The sequence below is a fragment of the Onychostoma macrolepis genome, chromosome 07, assembly GCF_012432095.1.
Source record: "Onychostoma macrolepis isolate SWU-2019 chromosome 07, ASM1243209v1, whole genome shotgun sequence".
Classification (NCBI taxonomy): Eukaryota; Metazoa; Chordata; class Actinopteri; order Cypriniformes; family Cyprinidae; genus Onychostoma; species Onychostoma macrolepis.
This window is the reverse complement of record NC_081161.1, coordinates 23,362,275-23,383,703: the sequence shown is the minus strand read 5'-3', so window position 1 is coordinate 23,383,703 and position 21,429 is coordinate 23,362,275. Positions and strand designations below refer to the sequence as shown.

At 38.5% G+C, this 21,429-nt stretch overlaps 2 protein-coding genes across 2 annotated transcripts; one reads left to right on the top strand and one right to left on the bottom strand.

The window, feature by feature from the left end:
- The first annotated feature begins 678 nt into the window (after positions 1–678).
- Positions 679–9,990, top strand: gpt2 (glutamic pyruvate transaminase (alanine aminotransferase) 2). The gene is made up of 11 exons (XM_058781466.1): positions 679–1,241; positions 2,760–2,849; positions 4,168–4,276; positions 4,517–4,650; positions 4,735–4,978; positions 5,567–5,646; positions 6,411–6,547; positions 7,005–7,179; positions 7,372–7,527; positions 8,019–8,131; positions 8,241–9,990. Exons 1-11 carry the CDS (start codon positions 936–938, stop codon positions 8,365–8,367), a joined length of 1,671 nt encoding a protein of 556 aa, XP_058637449.1. The 5' UTR covers positions 679–935; the 3' UTR covers positions 8,368–9,990.
- Positions 9,991–10,859: 869 nt separating this feature from the next.
- dnaja2a (DnaJ heat shock protein family (Hsp40) member A2a) lies at positions 10,860–21,072 on the bottom strand. The gene is made up of 9 exons (XM_058781468.1): positions 20,907–21,072; positions 19,928–19,987; positions 18,891–19,117; positions 18,567–18,647; positions 18,161–18,294; positions 17,879–18,075; positions 15,922–16,066; positions 15,708–15,835; positions 10,860–11,914 (listed from the first exon to the last, which is right to left on the bottom strand). The coding sequence occupies exons 1-9, from the start codon at positions 20,982–20,984 to the stop codon at positions 11,729–11,731; spliced, it is 1,236 nt and encodes a 411-aa protein (XP_058637451.1). The 5' UTR covers positions 20,985–21,072; the 3' UTR covers positions 10,860–11,728.
- Positions 21,073–21,429: the final 357 nt, after the last annotated feature.

Below are 21,429 nucleotides of genomic sequence, written 5' to 3'. Positions count from 1 at the left end.
TAACGTAGTAGAATGAAATGAACAAAAACAGTATGGTCTATGAACTCGACTGAAACTTTATATGATTAAAAAAAAAAATTCTTTTAAAAATCGAGTAGATGAAATAACAGATGAAATAACTGATTTAAAATGAACGGTTAAACTGTATTATGTAATATGTCATGATGATCTGCTCCCTCTTCATTGTGATGAAATACAAAAGACGCAAACAAGACGAATCCTGTTTTATGACACTGGGGGTGGGGATTTGATTAATATGGGACAAAATGTTTTCCAAAATTTTTATTCAGTTTTTTAAAGTTTAATCTGATACCTATCTCTACCCAGATTATTAAGAAAATCGTTTAAAAATATTTAAAAAACAGAAGAAAATTTAAATTACCAGACATGTCACATCTCATTTGCAACTGAGTTTAAAGCTTTTTAATCTACGTTAGTCAGAGACTCTTTTTTTTTTTTTTTGCACACTCCTGTGTGCTGATGAAATTTTTGCCGACTGTGACAACGGAGAAAGTCTCCGCCTCTCACACACACCCACCGGCTGCGGTACTCAGACAGCGCTGGGTATTGTAGTTTTATTGTAAGCGCAGTGAATGGTGAAGGTGGATCAAACAGCAGCATGAGAACTACAACCCCCATGACGAACAGAAACATGAGCGCGCTGAGTGAGCGCATAAAGATAGCCGTGTGGATGATAGTAGGTGATGGTGAGATGATTCTCTGGCGAGCGTGGTACAGTTAAGCATTCGATAATGCGGATATACGGCCTCGTATAGAAGAAACGTTTTCTGAAGTGATTTCGATTTTTTTTATTGTTAATTTTATCCTTTGCTTTAACTCGCGGTTAGAAGAACAGTATCTTTACAGCAGCGTCTCTTCACGCGCATCCTCGCTCCTTGTTCTCCAGACAGACTCGACTTCCTCACTGAGCAGAAATGTATCGCTTGCAGTCGCTGGCAGCTCGATCACTGATCGCCGGAGCTCTCGATCAGTGTACCCCCTTAACACTCACTTCTCTTACTGGGGTGCGACACAAATCCCAAGGTCCGTCCGTGGAGAAGTGCGGCCAGATGCGCTTCATCACCGCCGAGGCTAAAGTGTCTGCTGGGCGCCTCGGCGGGAAGATGCGGGAGAAGACCCTGACTATGGACACACTGAACCCGCAGGTGAAGGCTGTGGAGTACGCCGTGAGAGGACCCATCGTGATCAAAGCTGGAGAGATCGAGAGATACTTGGAGGAGGTGAGAAATCTTTAAATGCAGTATCCCAGAGCTACTTGTTTGTAAAGTTTGTTTGATTGGGGTGACCAAAAGCAAACACGTCTTTTCTTAAAAAAGTGCATTTTATTCCTGTTCACAGTTAGGTAGACACAATAGAAATTTGCAAACAATACAGTTAAGCATTTTTTTTTTTTTTTAATGAAAAAAAAAAAAGCAAAAAAATAGTCAGGCTCAGTAAAGGAATTTGTTTCACACATCTGACTACTGACATGTTTAGTGATGATTTATGTGCGGCAGAGTAATTAGTTTTTTAGAGTTAGTTTTTTTTAAATAATTTTTTTTACATGTATCCATTTCTGGAGTTTTGACACTTAACGTAATCGTTCAAAGGGTTAAGCTGGAAACCTCGATCATTTACACCAGTTATGTTGAAATATTGATATGACATCAAAGCACTTTCATATATAGTTGACAACACTATTAAATACAGCAACAACTTCAAGTAGGTTTTGGTCACAAATGCTACTGGTGGAATTAAATACATTTAAAACTTTTTTTTTTTTTTTTATTTAAAATTTGTAAAGAAATTGTAGGATGAAAAATAAATACTTGAATAACTAAAATAGGAAATATTCAAACTTGCTGTAACATTAATTCTATTCTAGTTACTGAATAGATGTGAGGACATCCCCTTAGGGATATACTGCTTTTCATGCCAAATGTGTTTGGTGGTTGGAAGTAATGTGCAAAACGATCCACCCTGAATGCCTTGTAGTGGCACATCTTTATTATTTTTCTTTCCTTTCTTGTTGTGTCCATGAGAGTTGATTTGAATAAAGCAGTGCTCGGTCCACTTTCTGACCTACTTGCAGTGCCATTATCAAAGCAATGCAACAAAGTTGCCAGATTCCTGTGATGCTGACCATTCAGCAGTAATGTTATCTAACTCTCTTTACCATGACGTAGAAGTATGTTTGAGCTTGCATGCCCAGCAATGACAGATGAGCACTTGGGAAGGGAGCTTTATTTATAGCCCCTGAACAGGTGCCTTCTAGACCTCTGACAAGGGCATGATCCCCCCCCAGACCCTGATGGTCTCCTCATCTCATAACGTGACCTTGATTGACTGCTGAACTTTGTGTTGCCATGCCCTTAGCATGTGACCAGATGGTACAAAATGTTTGAGGACGACAATGACGTAAAATCAATTTTGCTGTCATCGAAAGTGAGATTTATGTCTGTGGTAGGTCATGATACGTAGCCTGATTGAAAGAACAAAATGTTCTACAACTTAATTTCACAACATTAGCTTTATACGAATGTAACACAGCTGATACGCCTAGTTTTTGTGACCAAACCTAATTGTGCATATCCAGACAAACACCTGCTTTCACTGCAGTACTGGTAGACATAATCTTTTCTCTACTGAACACACATGTGACGGCAGGTCTATTTGATGTGTTTGCAACATGGATTCTGGGCAAGACTTGTGGTAGAGGTGTTGTTCACATAATGGACACCTCTCATATTTTCTTATAGGGTGGTACGAAGCCCTTCTCTGAAGTCATCAAAGCCAACATCGGTGATGCACATGCCATGGGACAACAGCCAATCACCTTCCTCAGACAGGTAACCAAAAATACACAATTTATTCTGGTCTCATAGTCAACTTTTTAATAAACTTAATATTTTTATTTAAAAGTTGTTTTGGTATTAAAATCAGCATAAAAATGTCAAAACTCAATCTTCCAGTGAAACAACAGACTTCTCTTAGGTGACATATGCTGGACTTCTCCAATCATTTAGTCCACTTAAACCCTCCATCCTCAAGCTCGCATGCATTCACCACCATTTTTTAAATGTAATGCCCACATCTCAGAATCCAGTCAACAGCAATTGCATAGAACCAAATCCCAGCTCACATTTTTTTCTTTTTCAATAATACATTTAACTTAAATGATCATGATGCAAAATAAAAGATCTGTTGTTACTCCAGTATTATCACAACTTTAAATGAAGCACATTATTTCCTATTTTTACAGCATGCAAATTTGGTTCCCCTGAACTGTTCAATGTCTTTTTATTATATATGCAATGCTCCTGAAACTACATAACAGATTTTTCAGCTCATTTAGACTGTAAAAACAACATAGAACCTACAAACAAAATCAGTGACCTTTTTAGCATGAACACGTTTATTCAGGTTAACGAGGAGTCCAGTTTGTGCTCACTGTAGTATGGCGTGAAAGAAAAGCCTGCTTTTGTTGACCACTCACAGTTTTGGAACACACTGCAAATTCCAGTGGAAGACTGTCTCTTATGATTGGCCTAGTTTAGTCAAAGTTGATCCAGCCTTTCATTATGAGCTGAACAAAAGCTTTTGTGATGGCCCGAGACTCTGCAGCTTGTGAAATACATTTTCTTGAGAGCCAACAGAACACCGCTTTGCATGATAGTCATAGTTTCTGGTCAGTGTGGTCATATGATTCTTGCGCTCATGTCATCATTGAGCAAAAGAGAGTCAAAGGAAAGCTGCCTATGACCTGTGTGGGTTATTGAACTTGGAAACTTTGGGAGGGACTGGACTCCACCAGCCATCTCGCCTTGGCTCTGTTATATTTGGGAACAAAGTTCCAGCTCAGATTGCTGATTCCCCCCTTCAGTGTGCAAAATAAATGAATAATCAATGGAACATTGTGCTTAGAAGTTACAGCACAATGCATATAGAAATAGTGCCACAATCTGAATGAGTCAATTGCAGTTTATTGTTTTGAATAATTATATAATTGATTGCAAATGGACTTAGTATTGAGATTTTAGTGGAAATACATGGGCAGTAGGCATGCATAGAGACCATTTATCTGTATTTGCTCTTAAACCTTTCAATTTGCACTCACTGACTGCAGACAAATAAGAGTGTGTTTTATCTGTGTGTTCATTTGTGCAGGTGGTGGCTCTCTGCACATTCCCTGAGCTGATGGACAGCCCCAGTTTCCCGGAGGATGCGAAATGGAGAGCACGGCGTATCCTGCAGGGCTGCGGGGGACACAGTCTCGGTGTGTGCATTTGTTCCTCTGAGGATGTTGTTCAAACTGGTTAAGGTCATGATATAAAACAATATAAAACTCCGTTTTCAGTGTAGCGATTGGAAAGCATCCATAATCCCCTGTTATTGCAGATCATGCAGTTCTCGGGAAGCTGGGGAACAATAGACCTGTATCGTAACACTCACTTCCATTGAGTGTTTTGCTGCAGTAAGTGCTTTATGAGTGCTAACGCATGTGTTTCTGTCACAGGGTCGTATAGTGCAAGCCCCGGCGTAGAGTGCATCCGCAAAGACATCGCTGCGTACATAGAGCAAAGAGATGAAGGAGTTCCTTCAGACTGGGAAAACATTTACCTCACCACTGGGGCTAGTGATGGCATTATGGTGAGTAAGTGGATGTGTACAATCAAAAAGACTTGACAGGTTACTTGGCCTACATTACCAACAAAGCCAAACTTTGTTTTTAAGACTATTCTGCGGCTACTGGTGTCTGGAAAAGATTCTTCTCGGACCGGTGTAATGATCCCCATCCCTCAATACCCGCTTTACTCTGCTGCGATCTCAGAGATGGATGCGGTACAGGTCAACTACTACTTAGATGAGGACAACTGCTGGGCCCTGGACATCAATGAACTTCACAGAGCCTATCATGCTGCCAAACAGCACTGTCAGCCAAGAGTCATTTGCATCATTAACCCTGGCAACCCTACTGGTAGGTATATTGTAAAGCTATTCTCGTGTGCTAGGATACGTAACGCCCTTGTGTTTGTTTGGATCCAATAGCATTAGCAGGTGTCCTGGAAAGAAGAGCATGTGCCTTTTAATACCTCATGTTCTTTTTCCAGTCATGATCCCTCGTGAGTGGGGACTGATGCTGACGAGATCTAAAATTACTTCCATATGAATTGTAGGCAAGTCTTCTGCAGCTCATAGCTTTGTTGACAAACAAATTTAATCACTAATTTACTGAAAATTGCATAATGAATGTAAGATATATAGAATATTTTGTGTAGAATTCATATTAGTCGGATACGTTTTGTGATCTGCCCAAGCTCGTGCTATCCTGTCTCGGGAGTGATGTGTGTTGTTGTGATGGTTCATGGGATCCTGATGAAATCTGTATTGCAGAATGAGTCATCAAAATATTTGATAATATTGATCGAAGAGGGAGACTGTAAATATATATTATGTGTGTTCATGCATCGGTTTGAGAATCACTGTATTAAAATAAGGCATGTCAAGATATGTTGTGCTAGGTTTCTGTCATCTCTCTTCCATCATCCCTGCTTGCTCTTTACAGGTCAGGTCCAGAGTAAAAAATGCATTGAAGAAGTCTTGCACTTTGCTTATGAAGAGAATCTCTTTGTTATGTCAGATGAGGTAATCACAATTTCTGCTCTTTTGCATTTACGCTTTGGATAAGAAACTAGTTGAGCTGGAAGTGATTTATCTTTAAACATGCACTACCATTCAGATGTTTAGGGCCAGTATTTTAATTTTTAATTTTATTGGTAAGAAATCGATGCTTTTATTTAGCAAGGATGCATTAAATTGACCAAAGTGACCGTAAAGACATTTTATGTTACAACAAGTTTCTATTTCAAATACACGCTATTTTTAAACTTTCTATTCACCAAGGAATCCTTAAAAAAAAAAATCATGGTTTCCACAAAAATGTTAAGCAACAATAATAATAGCAAGAAATGTTTTTTAAGCACCAATCAGTATTAGAATATTTTTTTAAATTTAAGACTCGCATCACAGGAATTCAATGACATTTTAGATTTACATTTATGCATTTTGTATATGCTTTATCAGTTCATGCATTCCCTGGCGATCAAACCCATTCATTTTGAGCTACATGAATGCTTATCATTTTAAAATAGAAAATGGTCATTTTAAATTGTAATAACATTAAACAGTTTTAGTGTTTTATTTGATTTTTCATCAAATACATGCAGCCTTGATGAGCATAAGGCTTCTTTCAAGAACATAAAAAAAACTGTATGGACTAGTAACTTTTGAACCATCGTTAAGTGTAAAACTATTCAGAAGAATGTGTGCATCAGTTGCCTAAATCCTGTTCTAATTTAGCACATTGTGACCATTATGCATTAAATGTTGATTTGTACTGTTGCTGGCAGGTGTATCAGGACAATGTGTACGCTCCTGACTGTCAGTTCCACTCCTTCAAGAAGGTGCTATATGAGATGGGTCCCGAGTACTTCAACAGTGTGGAGCTCGTCTCCTTCCATTCCACTTCCAAAGGCTACACTGGAGAGTGAGTATCCCTATTCTTGAACCTTTGCAGGGGTCGGTCAGCATGTGCCTTAACTTGAGATGGCCTCCTTAAGATCAGCTTTCACTGACCCTTCACACACTTTCACATGACACAACTACAGTATCCTCAAACATATTTAGACATCGTCTGCTTTTATCATTTGAAATTTTAAATGGATGGGATGTCCACCACCTTCAGTGTCAAGCTGCCATCTGTAAGGACATCTCTGAAGTGGTAAAGTTTTAATGGCAGTCCAGTGAGCACTATTGTGTCAATAGTTGTTAAAAACCAATTCCTCTAACTATGTTTGGTTGTTCAAAAGTCTAAACGACGACTCTGATACTTTGTGGAATGTGGCCTGACTGGAATTGAGGGTTTCTCTGACAAAAAACTCAAATATTATGTTTTGGCTGATGAACGTGGAGAACTCATGTGACATGTCCATATCCTTCCACAGGTGTGGCTTCAGGGGTGGATATATGGAGGTGATCAACATGGATCCTGAGGTCAAGGCCCAGCTGGTCAAGCTTTTATCAGTTCGTCTGTGTCCCCCCTTGGCAGGCCAGGCTGCAATGGATGTGATTGTCAACCCTCCTCAACCAGAAGAGCACACGTTCAAACAGTTCCACCAGGTTAGTTGTTTAGTGTCTCCTGGTGGAGTAAAGCACGCTGTGTACTGGCACTGACAGTAACTTTCTATTGTTATGTGGTTTCTAGTATATAAACCTCTAAATGTTACACATAAGTAACCTGTTATTGCATAAATAAGAGTTTTAATGTTTGGGTTTGACTAGGCATGATTGTGTTTGTCCGATCTCTTTCAGGAGAAATCATCAGTGCTGGGTGCTTTAGCAGAGAAAGCTAAACTAACTGAGCAGATCCTGAATGCAGTTCCAGGAATCAAGTGTAATCCTGTCCAGGGGGCCATGTACGCCTTCCCTCGAATCTTGATCCCTCCTAAGGCAGTGGAGGAAGCCAAGGCAAGTGCTCCTACTTCAGCAGAACTTGAGCTTTCTAGTAGAGTTTTATTTGTGACCCCAGCTGTCCGCTAGTTTCCAGGGCAATCTAGACTGTTCACAGTGAATTGTGTAAACTTCCTTTCATCACCACTGATCTAAGTGTTATCTGATTAGGAAGGGTGTAACCAGCAGTACTAGTTCTGCACAGTTTGTCCAGTACTCTTACTTGAATTACTAATTCCAACTGTATAATTATGCTGTTTAAGAACTATATAAATGTTAGCTACACTCCTTTGTTTATAAACTCATTAAGAATTGCATGAATAATTGCTTGCAGAATAGTAACTTTTGTTTCCACTTGAGAAGCCACTCTTCTACTGGAATGAAGCTTCTGTGTTCTGTAACTCAGACAAAGTTGAATGAAATCAAAGTTTGAGAAGAAAGTCAGAAACGCAGAGTCTGAGCTGTCACTGAGGATGTGTCTGTAATCTGCCTGTGATTTGGTTTGGCAGGCTCTAGGAATGCAGCCTGACATGCTGTACTGCCTGAGGTTGCTGGAGGAGACGGGAATCTGCGTTGTTCCCGGAAGTGGCTTTGGGCAGAAAGATGGAACGTATCATTTCAGGTAAACTTGGTGATCAAACAAATTCACATATTTTATTTGGTATCGTGTGATATCAATGTGTCCAGTTATTACCACTTTGTTTTTTAAACTTTTGCTCTGTTTGTTTCAGAATGACAATCCTACCATCCATAGAGAAGCTGAAGGTACTTCTTGGCAAAGTGCGAGATTTCCACATCGGTTTCCTTAAAGAGTACTCCGCTCTGGAGATGAAATCTGACCTGATTTGCAAAACATAAGCTGGCGAGTCCAGCGCTACTTAACACACTAACTACTCATTTAAATTGTAAAGGTTGTGTTAAGTATTTTTTTTAATTCTAATTTTAGACATGATTTAATGAAAATGGTTTCTGGATGAGTGTTATGGAAATATTAGCGATTTAGTCAGACATATAACGCTACTCTTGAATATTTCAGTTATTCTTCACAGTTCATTTGAGGAAATGGTACATAATTTTCTTAGGTCATATTTGCCTTTAAATCAACATATCTGCATAGTAAATAGACGCCCTCTATCATGAGACATGAGATTCAGTTACAAACATTATTTATTAACGACTTTCCAAACCAGGAACTAAATTGTGAAGATTGACACATCACTCACTTGATAATAGCTCACTTGAAACTCTTTTGTAGCACCTTATATGAGCTATTCAAAACCATTTTGGCTGATGCAAATGTTTTTTTTAATTATTTTTTTACTTTGGTGGTAAGGGGAGCGTGGATGTGTGTGGTGCTGCGATGAACACATGTTATGGATCTGGAATGTTTATAAGGAGGGACTCTTAATGTTTGTGTTGTCCTCATCCTTAGTTGCACTCATTGCCATGCAATGTACATAAACATTTTATCTTGTGAAATGACAAGCTTCGTCACAAGTTAAGCTTCTGTGGAAGATTGTGGCTAAGACAATGATTTACGTGTCTCTGACTCTGTATGTTTCCAAGGCCAGTTGAAAACATGGAATGAAGGAAGCGTGTGTGGAGAAAGTGCTGGCTTGTAAATGTTTACTGATGTATTTTATTTCCTCTGGTTTTAAGTTGCAAGTTATTTTGAACTATTAAACATAATACTGTTTGAATCAGTTCTGGGGCCTGTACCATGAGTACAACTCTGGGTTACAGGACTGGTTTCAAGTTCAGAAAACCAAACCGATCCAGTCAGGCTTTATTGATATCATCATGTTGATTATCAACTTCCTCTGTCAGCTCAGACCTTCATCCTGAGTTCATGCATAACTGTGTAAACGTGCACATGAAATTGTGACCTCAGAAGCAAACAGCCTCACTTTAAGCAGGAATCGGCGTGATTCACTTCTCTCTTCTGCCTAAGAATCGGAGAAAATTATGAACAAATATTAAGAATTTAAACGTACACCACAAGAATAAAAATAGTTGTTCTCAAAAGGGGACAACTGAAAGAAAACATCTGGCTAAATCAGTGAAAGTGAAACATTAATTTGTGTGGTCAATAAAATATATAATTCCACTGTAACTGAAACAGTCCGTTGTATTTACAAATTAAATATTAGCCATTAAAAGATATTAGTGCCAAAGTTGACTCCATTGTAACGCTCCCCTTCTGACATCTCATCTTTCATATCAAAGCCATTGATGGTGAATGAATATCGTTAATGCCTTCTTGCATCCTTCGAACCTTATCACTTCATATGAGGTGCCTTTATTCATGCATATGAAACTTTAGTGAAATGACCTTTCCCTACATGCATTACTAGCTTGTAATATAGAATTTTTTAAAAGCTTCATGTATTTTTTGTTTACAGGCTTTTGGAAATTGGCCTAATGTTACATTGTATATAGTATTTTCAAATGAATATTAAACTTATGGAGACTGTTAAAGTGCATTGTATCTGTTTTGTCTTTCTTTTTTAACAAGGATAATTGCTTTAGTGTATTTGCCTCATGTTTTCCAAACAAAGCATATTTTTATTTAGCACTGCATTCAGATGTCAACTCTGTCAGTTAGAATGGAAGAACATGCAAATAAAAGTAAAATGCTATGTATTGTTAAACGATTCTGTGTAAATGAAAAGCAGTTCCAGACTTGAGTAGACATGTCATTATAGTTCACGGTGTAACATTGGCATTTACTGCCCTCTGGTGTTCTTTGTAGTCAATTGAATTTCCCAATTAAATAGGTTCTGGGGATTTTAAATAACTGTCTCCCACACAGGAAGTTTGAGGTAAAGGCATGTGACCTCAGGCAACCTACATTTCTACATGCAGTTGTAGGTCACAGGTGTTTCCTAAACTGCTCTGCTTTCGTAGTCAGTGCAGATATGACCCAGCTTCAGTGACAAATGATCTTTTGGAGTGGGTACATAATGTCATGCACAACCCTACATAACGATTTGGCACATCGACCTGTCTATAGTAAACAAGGAGGAAAACATTTCAGATCTGTTGAGCTTGAGCACCTAAAACAAGTGAAAACACCTTTTATACAGTGAAATGTTGATCATGTTGGATCACCATATTCAGTGCTTTAACCTGCATAATTAAATCTGTGAGCTCCAGCACTAATGAAATGCAGGTAAACTGCATTTGAACTAACTTGGTTTAGATGACAAATGTACTGAATAGTCATGTGGTCCTCATTGAGCAATCCTCAAATGAACTTGAACTTTAAAGTTGGCATGGTACTAAAACTAGTGTCAAAAATCACAACTACCAACTAATGACTGAAGCACCAAATAAAGCAAAGACTTGGGTTACGTTGAGGAGATATTGAAGGACATTTTATTCAACAACTCAAACTTTTTCACAGAAGATATAGGCCTATAGTAAAGGTGCTTTTTCCTCCACTCATTTTATTATGCATCATGTCTCTCTCTTTCAATCAGTGAAGGGATCAAAATGTTCAACATGCACCTGGATTGCTGACAAATAGGCAATTGATTTTATTTCAACTATTTCAAAACATAAAACACACTCAAATGTGACAGCAGCTGATACAAAGCTTAAATGACAATCACTTATTTTATACATGTTATACTCTCTTGTTCCAATTCTTAAAATTCCAAAAGAAAGGGAAAACAAACAAAAAAAACCTACAAATAAAATAAACTGGTAAAAATAGCGCACAGATACAAACAAATCTAAAAATGGATTGGTGATAAAGTCCCATTTCTATTTTGTTTTAGGATCTCTCAACTCTTCTGTTAGGTCACTGCTCTCCAACAAACAAAAAAAAAAAAAAAAAAAAAAAAAATTCCCACATGTCCAGGGCCCAAAACGGCATTATATGGTTAGATAGAACTTGTGAATACTATGACAACAAAATAAAAAAAAAATAAAAAAATTGCAAGTTACACAGAGTATGTAGCAATTACCCTTTTCTCTCTGAAGTGGGGTTGCCTCTAGAGGGCCACAGGGAGAGGAGGAGGGGCAAGAAAGAGTTACTAGATGCAGGATCATCTGTGCGTTTACTACAAGGGAATCAGGTGGTCAGGAATGGCTGTATGCAATTCTCATCATTTAAGGCAGCCCTGAATCAGATTATAAACACACCTGTTTGTTGTGCAACTAGATCATTTTTAATCCCCACTGTTGGAGCCAGACAAGATATTTGCTGTCGGGTTTACTGATGGGCACACTGCACACCAGGACCATGATGCCCGCCTTCTTCATCTGAGCTGTCATTGTACGCCTCGCGGCGGTGGCCACCAGAGGAGCTCTGGCTTACAAACTCCTGCATTTCCACTTCCTCCGCGTCTCCAGAGATGGCAGGTGGATCGGCCCGTGTAGGCAGCAAATCCTCCAATTCCTGAAAAAGCAAGACACATTAGGGGAAAGAAAACCTGGAATTGTGCTTTTATTTAAAAAAATAAGTTCAAAAGCTTGATTTCAATAAGATTTTTTCCATGTCTTGCTTTTATGCTCAACAGGGCCACACTTGACTAATGCAGTCAAATCCGTAATATTGGGAAAGATTACCATTTAAAATAACTTTCGTTTGAACGTTTTAAAGTGTAATTTTCCTGCGATGGCAAAGCTGAATTTTCAGCCACCATTACTCCAGTTTTCAGTGTTCTTTAAAGGGGTGTTTGATTGCGATTTCACTTTTTAAAGGGATACTCCACCCCAAATCACTTACCCCCATGTCTTTCCAAACCCGTAAAAGCTTCATTCGTCTTCGGAACACAATTTAATACATTTCAGATGAAAACCGGGAGGTTTGTGACGGTCCCATTGACTGCATAGTAAATTGCACTGTCAAGGTTCATAAAAGTATGGAAAACGTAGTCAAAACAGTCCATCTGCCATCAGACGTGCAATCTGAATTTTATCATGCGACGAGAACACTTTTTGTGCGCAAAAAAACCCCAAAATATCAACTTTATTTGCTCCTCCGTGACACTTCCTGTAAGCGCGTTCACGAGTTCACTAGCAGAGCACGATGCAAGCACGCCTGAGATGACGCAGCACGTAAATGCAGTTTACGGTGCACGCTGGCCTCGACGTCAGTAGGTCATGGCGTTTACGTCATGCTTCATCTGAGGCGTGCTTGCATCATACTCTGCTAGTGAACGCACTTGCAGGAAGTGTCACGGAGGAGCAGAAAAATTTGAACAAAGTCGAATTTTTTTTTTTTTTTTGCGCAAATTGTTCTCGTTGCATGATAAAATTCAGATTGCACGTCTGATGGCAGATGGACTGTTTTGACTACGTTTTTCCATACTTTTATGGATCTTGACAGTGCAATTTACTATGCAGTCAATGGGACAGTCACAAGCCTCCCGGTTTTCATCTAAAATATTACATTGTGTTCCGATGACGAATGAAGCTTTTACGGGTTTGGAACGACATGGAGGCAAGTGATTAATGACAAAATTTTCATTTTGGGGTGGAGTATGCCTATAACATTAGTTAGTGTGTAATGTTGCTGTTTGAGCATAAACAATATCTGCAAAGTTGTGGTGCTGAAAGTTCAATGCAAACAGAGATATCATTTTGAAATTACAGCAGTTTAATGCCTACAAAAATGGCTTGTATGGACTACAACGAGTTACTTCCTGGGTCCGTTAGGTCACAAACCCAGATAAACCCCACCCCCGGGAACATGTAAGGAAGGGGGCGAGACCATGTTGTGCTGCTTTAGAAAAGAGGAAAACTAGGGGTGCACATAAAAATCTATTTATATATGAATTGCAATTCTGTCTTCAAACAATTCTAATGGATTCACAAGTTTCAAAATCATAAACGCTCTAAAGCAGCAGTTCTCAATCCTGTTCCTCGCGTCACCTGCTCTGCATCTCTCTCTGTCTCCCTCTCATTCAGATCACCAGCTCAGCTCCAACAATTATACACTTACTTTCACATAGCTATGAGAAGCATTATACAAGGACGCATGTGCTGTATTACAGTTTTATCCTGATTAAAGTTTTATATTAAAAGCTAACAGAAACAGTAGCATTTCCAACAGCGTATCTAAAAGTATTAGACAACAACAAACAAAAAAAAAAACATACCATTACAAGCCGTGCACAGGTTCTGAGGTGAGGTGCGGGATGTTTAGACGCACACTAGAGGCGGTTTAGCCAATCACAACACACTGGACCAGCTAACCAATCTGAGCCCATTGCGCATTTCTGAGGGAGGGGCTTCATAAAAGCAGGAAATGATCAGTGCGTTTATAGGAGAAGGGACAGAGTGGTGTGGAATAAAGGTAAATTACGTGAAAAATAAATCACTGGCAGAAAAGATGCGTGAACTACAACTAGCCTACATATTGTACAAACTTGTCTTATACATGTGTTCAGAAATATGAGAAAAAAAAAAAAAAAACAAGGTAATTCAAAATGCCTTAGGTATAACAAGTAACGTAGACTATTAACTATAAGTGTTCTGTAAAAACAACAGCAGCTTTCAGCCTGTCACCGTGATGCAAACATGAAACATCAGGCATACAGTAGTAGTTACAGGTTTTTTTATTCGACTGCGCTGCTTTTCGATAGTTTTTTTTCTATGTAAACATGGACGTGTTTGACTGTTGCACTCTTGTCTCTGGCAGCATCTCATGCATGAAACGTCATTCTAAAAACGCAGTGCTCAAGTTAAAAGTTCACTCCCATCTTCTTGAACTTTTTTCCTATTTCACTGCCCACGACGCATATTTGTCAACACAAAAGTGCATTATGTGTGATGGCGCCTAGTGCTTACGGTCCCTCACTGAGCAAGTCACATGTGAGCGGTTATTCACGTGCACCCGACATGTGCTTGGATCGTTCTTCTCTCTTTACGGTTATCACTGGCATATTGGCAAAGTGTCTAATTCTAACATTTGGTAATATTTCTATTCAAAATCCCGATTCCTCAATTTCTAAAAAATAAAATAGTTGCAAAACATTAAATTCAAATTAATCGATAAAATCGCCCAGCCCTAACTGTCACCATCAAATAAATTAGTCCTTGCTAGTGTTGTCAAAAGACCCGGTACTTCGGTACCAAGTCGATACTAAAAAAGTGAAAAAGTAACGGTACCAGGGTTTTTTTTTTTTTAAGTAGCCTACCGGTGGTACTGAGTACCCGGTTAACCCGGTTCTTGATGCGTACGGCCCTATGATTTCCACGATGCAGAAAACACGGACGGAATCTCGGAATCCAGTTATAAAAACGGAATTTACAGTTTAGCACGGAATGTGTCAAAGTTTGGATGAATTAATCAAAAGTAGGTCATTGCACTTAAATCAAATCGCGACGTGGACTAGTATCTGTAAATATTAAGCCGCAAAAGTCGATTCAAATATGAATCCCGCATGTTCTGCGAGTCTCTGTGTGAGTGAATGAATGGCAGAGACGCACGGTTTTTTCTTTTTTTTTAACTACATACACTGAAGCGCGCCTGACGCTTGCGGTGATTCATCATCTGCCATCTCAATGAGGACATAAATACATAACATCTACAGAACTGCTCTGAGAGTCCCCTCGCGAGCATTTTACCATTTCATTGAGTAAAACCAGCGTCATATCATATAGCTACACACAGAAATGTAAAGGTATTCACGGCAACCCGTCAAAATAAGTTTCTTAAAAGACATTGTGCCAGAAATATAATTTTATATATTAAATTTTTTTTTAATTATTATTATTTTTTTTTAAAGAAAGCACACAATATTTCTTCCATATTTTAACTTTAATAGTAAATCCCCTTTATTTACCAAAACAATACAATGTGTTTAAATTTAATTAAAAGACAAATTAAATTTGGGTGAAACTTGTTTACTGTTTTTCATACTTTTATTACTTACGGAAAAACTTGAAACACAATTTAAATAAAGTATAAAGAATGGCATTGATTTTTGTACATTATTTTTGTTTGACTTTATTATTAAAAATAGTGTGTTTTTTTTAATTAGCATGTGGTACCGAAATTGGTACAGAGAACCGTGGATTTTGACTGGTATCGGTACCAAATACTGAAATTTTGGTACCGTGACAACACTAGTCCTTGCTGAATTAAAAATAATAATAATAATACCAAACTTTTGAACTGTAGTGCATTTATAGCATTCTTCGATAATATTCTTCAGTAACTTCAAATGTACTGTTTGTCTTACCGTCAGCTTCTCTGGGCTTAACCAATTGTTTTCTGGGAACTGCACGTCAAACTTGATGAACAGGTCACCCTTCTCGAAGGGGTTACGGTACTGTGGCATGCCTTCCCCTCTAACAACTCTGACTGAACCTGTAAAGGGACAACACCATTTTTTAGAGCATGTAACAAATCACTTCAAACTCAGACACTACAAAACTCATGTCAAGAGGACTCACCTGGCTCAATGACTTTGCCAGCTGGGTATTTCACCACAATTTGTCTACCATCTAAGTGTTTCAATGTGAAATGGAAACCACAAAGTGCTTCAACAAGGCCGATCTTATGGGTCATGGACAAGTCGTTGCCTTCTCTTCTGTATGTCTGTTGAAAGAGTTTAAAAGCTTTAGCTTTATTGAACATAATAGAAAAAAACACAAAACTGATGCTTCAGTGATATCCCATATCAGTCCAAATCAGACATGACTCTTGATTTACTTAGAGGCTCGAAAGGGAGGGATTAGAACCTGTAAAGCAGCATGTTCATGACACACTGTCACTACAATCTGCTTTATGTTCCTGCAGCAGCTCAGCAGTCAAGAGGCCAGAAGGTCTAAAGCCTGATCATCTGTGTGACTGAACCACAGCGCTACAGAACGAGTTCTTTGTTACTTGCTGGTAATAAAAGGGGTCATGAGACAAGATTTCATGTTTTCCTTTGTCTTTGGAGTGTTACAAGCCGTTCATGCATATGAGATCCGTAAAGTCTCAAACCCAAAGAGGTATTCTTTCTAAAAGTTAAGACTCATCCACACCTTCCTAAAATGCCTCATTCAAACATGCCCCCACAAATCTACATCACTGCGTTGGAAGATTTGCATAAAACCAGCCAAATGTATACGCAAAGGTGTAACTTTAATTCTCGCTGTAGTATTGTTGCCGCCAGGGAAGCTGATATTCCAAATATGATAAGGGGAGTAACATTTCAGTCACACAGGTATTCGGCCAATCACAACGCACTAGATAGCTGGCCAGTCAGAGCAGAACGCGCTTTTCAGAACGGCGAGCTTTGTAAAAATTGACATTTCAGAAAGGCAGGGCAGAGAGGGGAAACTATAAAGTACGGTATGTGGAAAATAATGCGTTTTTTGAACTGCTATCCACTAACTCAAAGTTAATCTTTTAAAATAAGTTAAATTATTAAAAAGATACCTTGACCCAAAGCTGGGTATCTTGAACATTTATATTCTGAATTTTAGAATGACCAAACATTAATCTTTTTTTTTGATGAAGGCAAAAATCATTTAATCGCCTATTTTCAGAAAAAAACAAAACAATGGAAAACAGCATGACATTGCCTTGCCTTTAATTTTTTTTAATAAAAACAGAGCATATAAACAAAGAAGCTATTACTTTACTTGTACATGGAGGTACGAGCATGTTCCTCTATTGTTATTGTTAATGTACGTTCCTTAAAATGTGACAATTACAATGATAATTAACCCCTTAACTGTCACTCACAGTTTTGAACACAGACATGATAGTGCACTATCCAAACTTATTTTTTTATAATTCATGAATGAAAACATTTTCCAACGTGATTTTGATGTACCATTTCCATGGTAATGCAATGTCTGATTTTAAAATGGGTTTCAAAGGATGAATTTTGAGATTTTAAGTTTTCAACTGATATATAATTTCTTATGATTTCTAAAGCGTGATAGAGAAAAAGGCAAATAAGAAGACTTTCTGTGACAAAGGTCAGAACTCCTGTTATGATGTAGATTTTTCAGGTGCACTCTTGTCATAAATTGATCTATTACTTTTCCTACATAATTTTTTGACAAAAAAAGTGGTAAAATACCTATTTAGGAGTCTTAGACCTTTCCAACGATATATAGTTTGTCATGATTAGATTAGGATTTAATTGTAAAATAGTAAAGTAAACGTAGGCGTCCCACAGGGTGGACGGTGACAGTTAAGAGGTTAAAAATGTAAAATAAATCTTAAAATAAGTTTCACTTTTTAACTTTGATTAAATAAATGCATAAATACTAACATCAGCCAGTTTAAGGCTTTAAACTAGTTTAAGATATGGGGAAAAAGAAAACCCCTGTTCACTTAATCTTGGGAGTTTCTGATCGAACTAAATATCGCTATCATAATTTCTGAACTTGACAATGAACATTGACATACCTCGTGCTCCTTTTCCTGCAGGACCAGGACAATGTCTCCAGGTTCTAATCCCGGTGCCTGGTCTGCCTCCCCGCCAAAGGTGATCTTCTGTCCGTGCTTCATACCTTTATCCACATGCACTTCCAGAATCTTCACCTCTTTAATCACCTTCTTCCCCTCACATTTTTTGCAGCGGTCCTTCTCACTAATCACCTCACCTAGATCATAAAGAAACCATCAGCAATCCTTTCCTCCACATGAAGTCAGTAAGTGTCAAAGTACATTCAGACTGGAGCCCCTTACCTTCACCATTACAATCAGTGCACACTGACTGCATCTGTTGGACCATGCCAGGAGCCAGCTGTCTGATCATAATACGCATACCACGCCCCCTGCAGGCTGTGCACTTCTGGACTGCACCAGACTTCCCGCCTTGACTGCAGAGACAGAAACAGCTTCAGTTTCACCAGTACTTGAGCGCATACAGACTTTAGCCTGGGGAAGTTTCAAACTTTTTAAAAGCCTTCGTGGTCGGTTTAGCTCAGACTGATTTAACAATCCAGTAACTCATAAGACTCATAAAACGTAGGATTACATTGAACCGATTGGGTGTGGTGAGATAAAAAGAAACTGAGATGCTCATCATTATAGAGCTCTTTCTCCTTAATTGTCATGACAACACCCATGAAGTGAAAGAAAACTTACTCACCCATTACAAGTGCTACACAGAACATTCTTGCTCAGCTGTAATTTAGTTGTTTTTCCATTGTACAAGTCTTCAAGAGACACCCTACGGGGAAAAAGTGAGAGTAAGCTCTTCTGGAATATTCCAGAATATTATGATGCAACACCAAACAAAGACATAATGACATATTTAAAGCTTCTTAAGTAGTTGGTGGGTGTATATATGCGCTTGGCAACAGTGAAGGGATGAGGAAACAGAAGAGGGGTCAATGTGACCGCTAAAGGACAGAAGACAACAGCATTTCTACACACATTTCTTTAAGAGTGGAAGCCTTGTGATTTGACTTACTTCAGGGGGTGGACCATATCTTCCCCTCTCCGCCGCCCTCCGTTCCTGCTCCGACCCTGTCCACCCATGAAGCCGAAGAGACCGCCGCCAAAGATATGGGAAAAGATGTCATCCATCCCTCCTCCTCCACAGCCACCTTCTCGCAGACCCTGTTCCCCATAACGGTCGTACAAGTCCCTCTTCTCTGGGTTAGTTAGTACTTCATATGCAAAGCTAATCTCTTTGAACTGAAAAGGGGACCAAAAAAAAACAATTACATATTTGGATAAAAGGTATTAAGCCAACATAATCTCTATTAATGCCTTAAATGGATTGTTCAATCACAAATGAAAATTGTAATTTACTCATCCTCACGTTGTTCCAGATTAATAAAAAAATAATTTAACTTTGAATCACAAAAGACATTAATGAAACCTGAAAGTTTCCAGTCCACCAAAATGTTGACACTTCAAAAAGTTCACAAAAGCATTGTCCAAAAACCCCCCCAAACATCCAGCGATTTAATGAGGTTTGTTCTTGTGCATCAAACATGTTTGAGTGTCCGTTTATCATTCAACATGCTCCATGTAAGTGTGCCTATTAATATCTACGTGTGAATAAAATCCTAAATTATCTGTTATATTATATAGTGATTATGTCTCTTCGAATTGGGGTTAAACAGCTTGATTCATATGGATTACTTTTGCGAACCAATTTTTGAAACTTCAGTCTTTGTGGAATTGATTGGTGGAACTATCAGGTTTCATTAAAAATATATTTAATGGACTTTCGAAGATAAAGTCTTATTGGCTTGGAAGGCAAGTAAAGGACATTTTTTTTTTGGTTGAATTATCCCTTATAACACTAATATGACAACTAATACTTTAAAAGCATAACATTCATAAAATATTTTACATAATACAATTGAACTCACATGTGTACAAAATGATCAATCATACCACAACAATTATTTATCAGCGTTTTAACTTTCTATATATCTTATTTCAATATGCTTTATATTTGACAAAAAAATAGGAATAATAAAAAAAATATCTTACTTTGTCTCCAGCATTTGGGTTTTTGTCAGGGTGATATTCCTTTGCTAATTTCCGATAAGCCTGAAATATTCGTTTTAGAAGGTTAGTTTCACTTCAGAAAGCATCCAACACAATGAAACTACATTCCACATTTAAACCATTCTTTTAACAAAATGAATATGCGTTAAAGTAAAACGAGTTAACGTTACACCTGCCTGATTATTCCAGCAAATATCCCTCGCGAGTTTAACTTATGATCCGAGATCGACTCTTCAGAGTTTGTTTGTGCGTCATATTCATATGAAGCCAAGAACAACGGCCTTGAACAACGCAACTATTCATATTACAAAACACCACAAGCTAGCTAGCTAGCTAGCTAGCTAGTCACTTAACAGACAGTTACCATCAGTTTAACGAGTTATCAGACAGAAACACGTTATGTTTTGCGCCGGAGCAGAAACCTCTCTGCGGTAAACACATAGCATTGCTAAATGTGATCAACAAAGAATAGAAAAAAATACACACAGGTCCATCATATGCGTCAGTTTAGTTTTAGTTTGTTTCAAATTCGTTGTACATGTGACTTCTTTGGCATTATGACACACATGTGAGGGGAAAAGCCCCGCGTCAAGGCCTACACACCGGCCACACGGTGAACTGATGCTAACTGTGTTTTCAGCCGCTAAGTACACAGGAAGATATACATATGAGATGACTGCGTTTCACGTTCAAGTCCAAGTCATAAATCAAACACATACACGGATAAGTGGATATTTACAGAGACAGCACATATGCTTGATTGAATCCCACAACAACACTCCATCTCGTCGGTTTTGTCCGGAGATCTGGTAACTATAGTCACTAGGCCAAACTCAGCAGCTTTAGCTCAGTGCTAATCCTCCTCTCTCTTCCTGATTCACACATAAAAATCAGTCGATTCGCTCCCGTTAAACAGCGCCAACGAGCAGCGAAATTAAAGTCCAGACCCATGAAACCGTACCTTTTTTAGCTCGTTTTCGGAGGCCGTGGGGGACACCCCGAGAATGTCGTATAGTTTGGTATCGGCGACGTTGGACATGGCTGTGCGGAGTGAAGGACTGTCTGCGGGAAGCGGAGAGCTGAAGAGAGACACCGGCCGGAAGCGTCAACTTTAACCTCCTCACGCGCCTCCTCTCACAGCGCGAGCACATGTCATCGTGATGCAAACATTACTCACTTAATATTCAGGAACTTTCTTTGGACGAATATTGTTGTATGATGTAATAAAAGGGCATTCTACATAACTCCAAATGCTGTGAAACATGTTGCTTTTTTGTGTGTGATTTCTAAAATGTAAAATAGTCCAGTGGTCAAAAATGTAATTGAATTGTAACTTTTTTACTATCTACAGATTTAAAATCGGGAAAATATATATGTTTTTTAATGTTTTTTGTTGTTGTTGTTGTTTCCCTTCACTGGTTCCCTTCACTGGTCAACTGGTCCTAACTGGTTTTGATACATCAAAAATCAGACTATGAAAAATA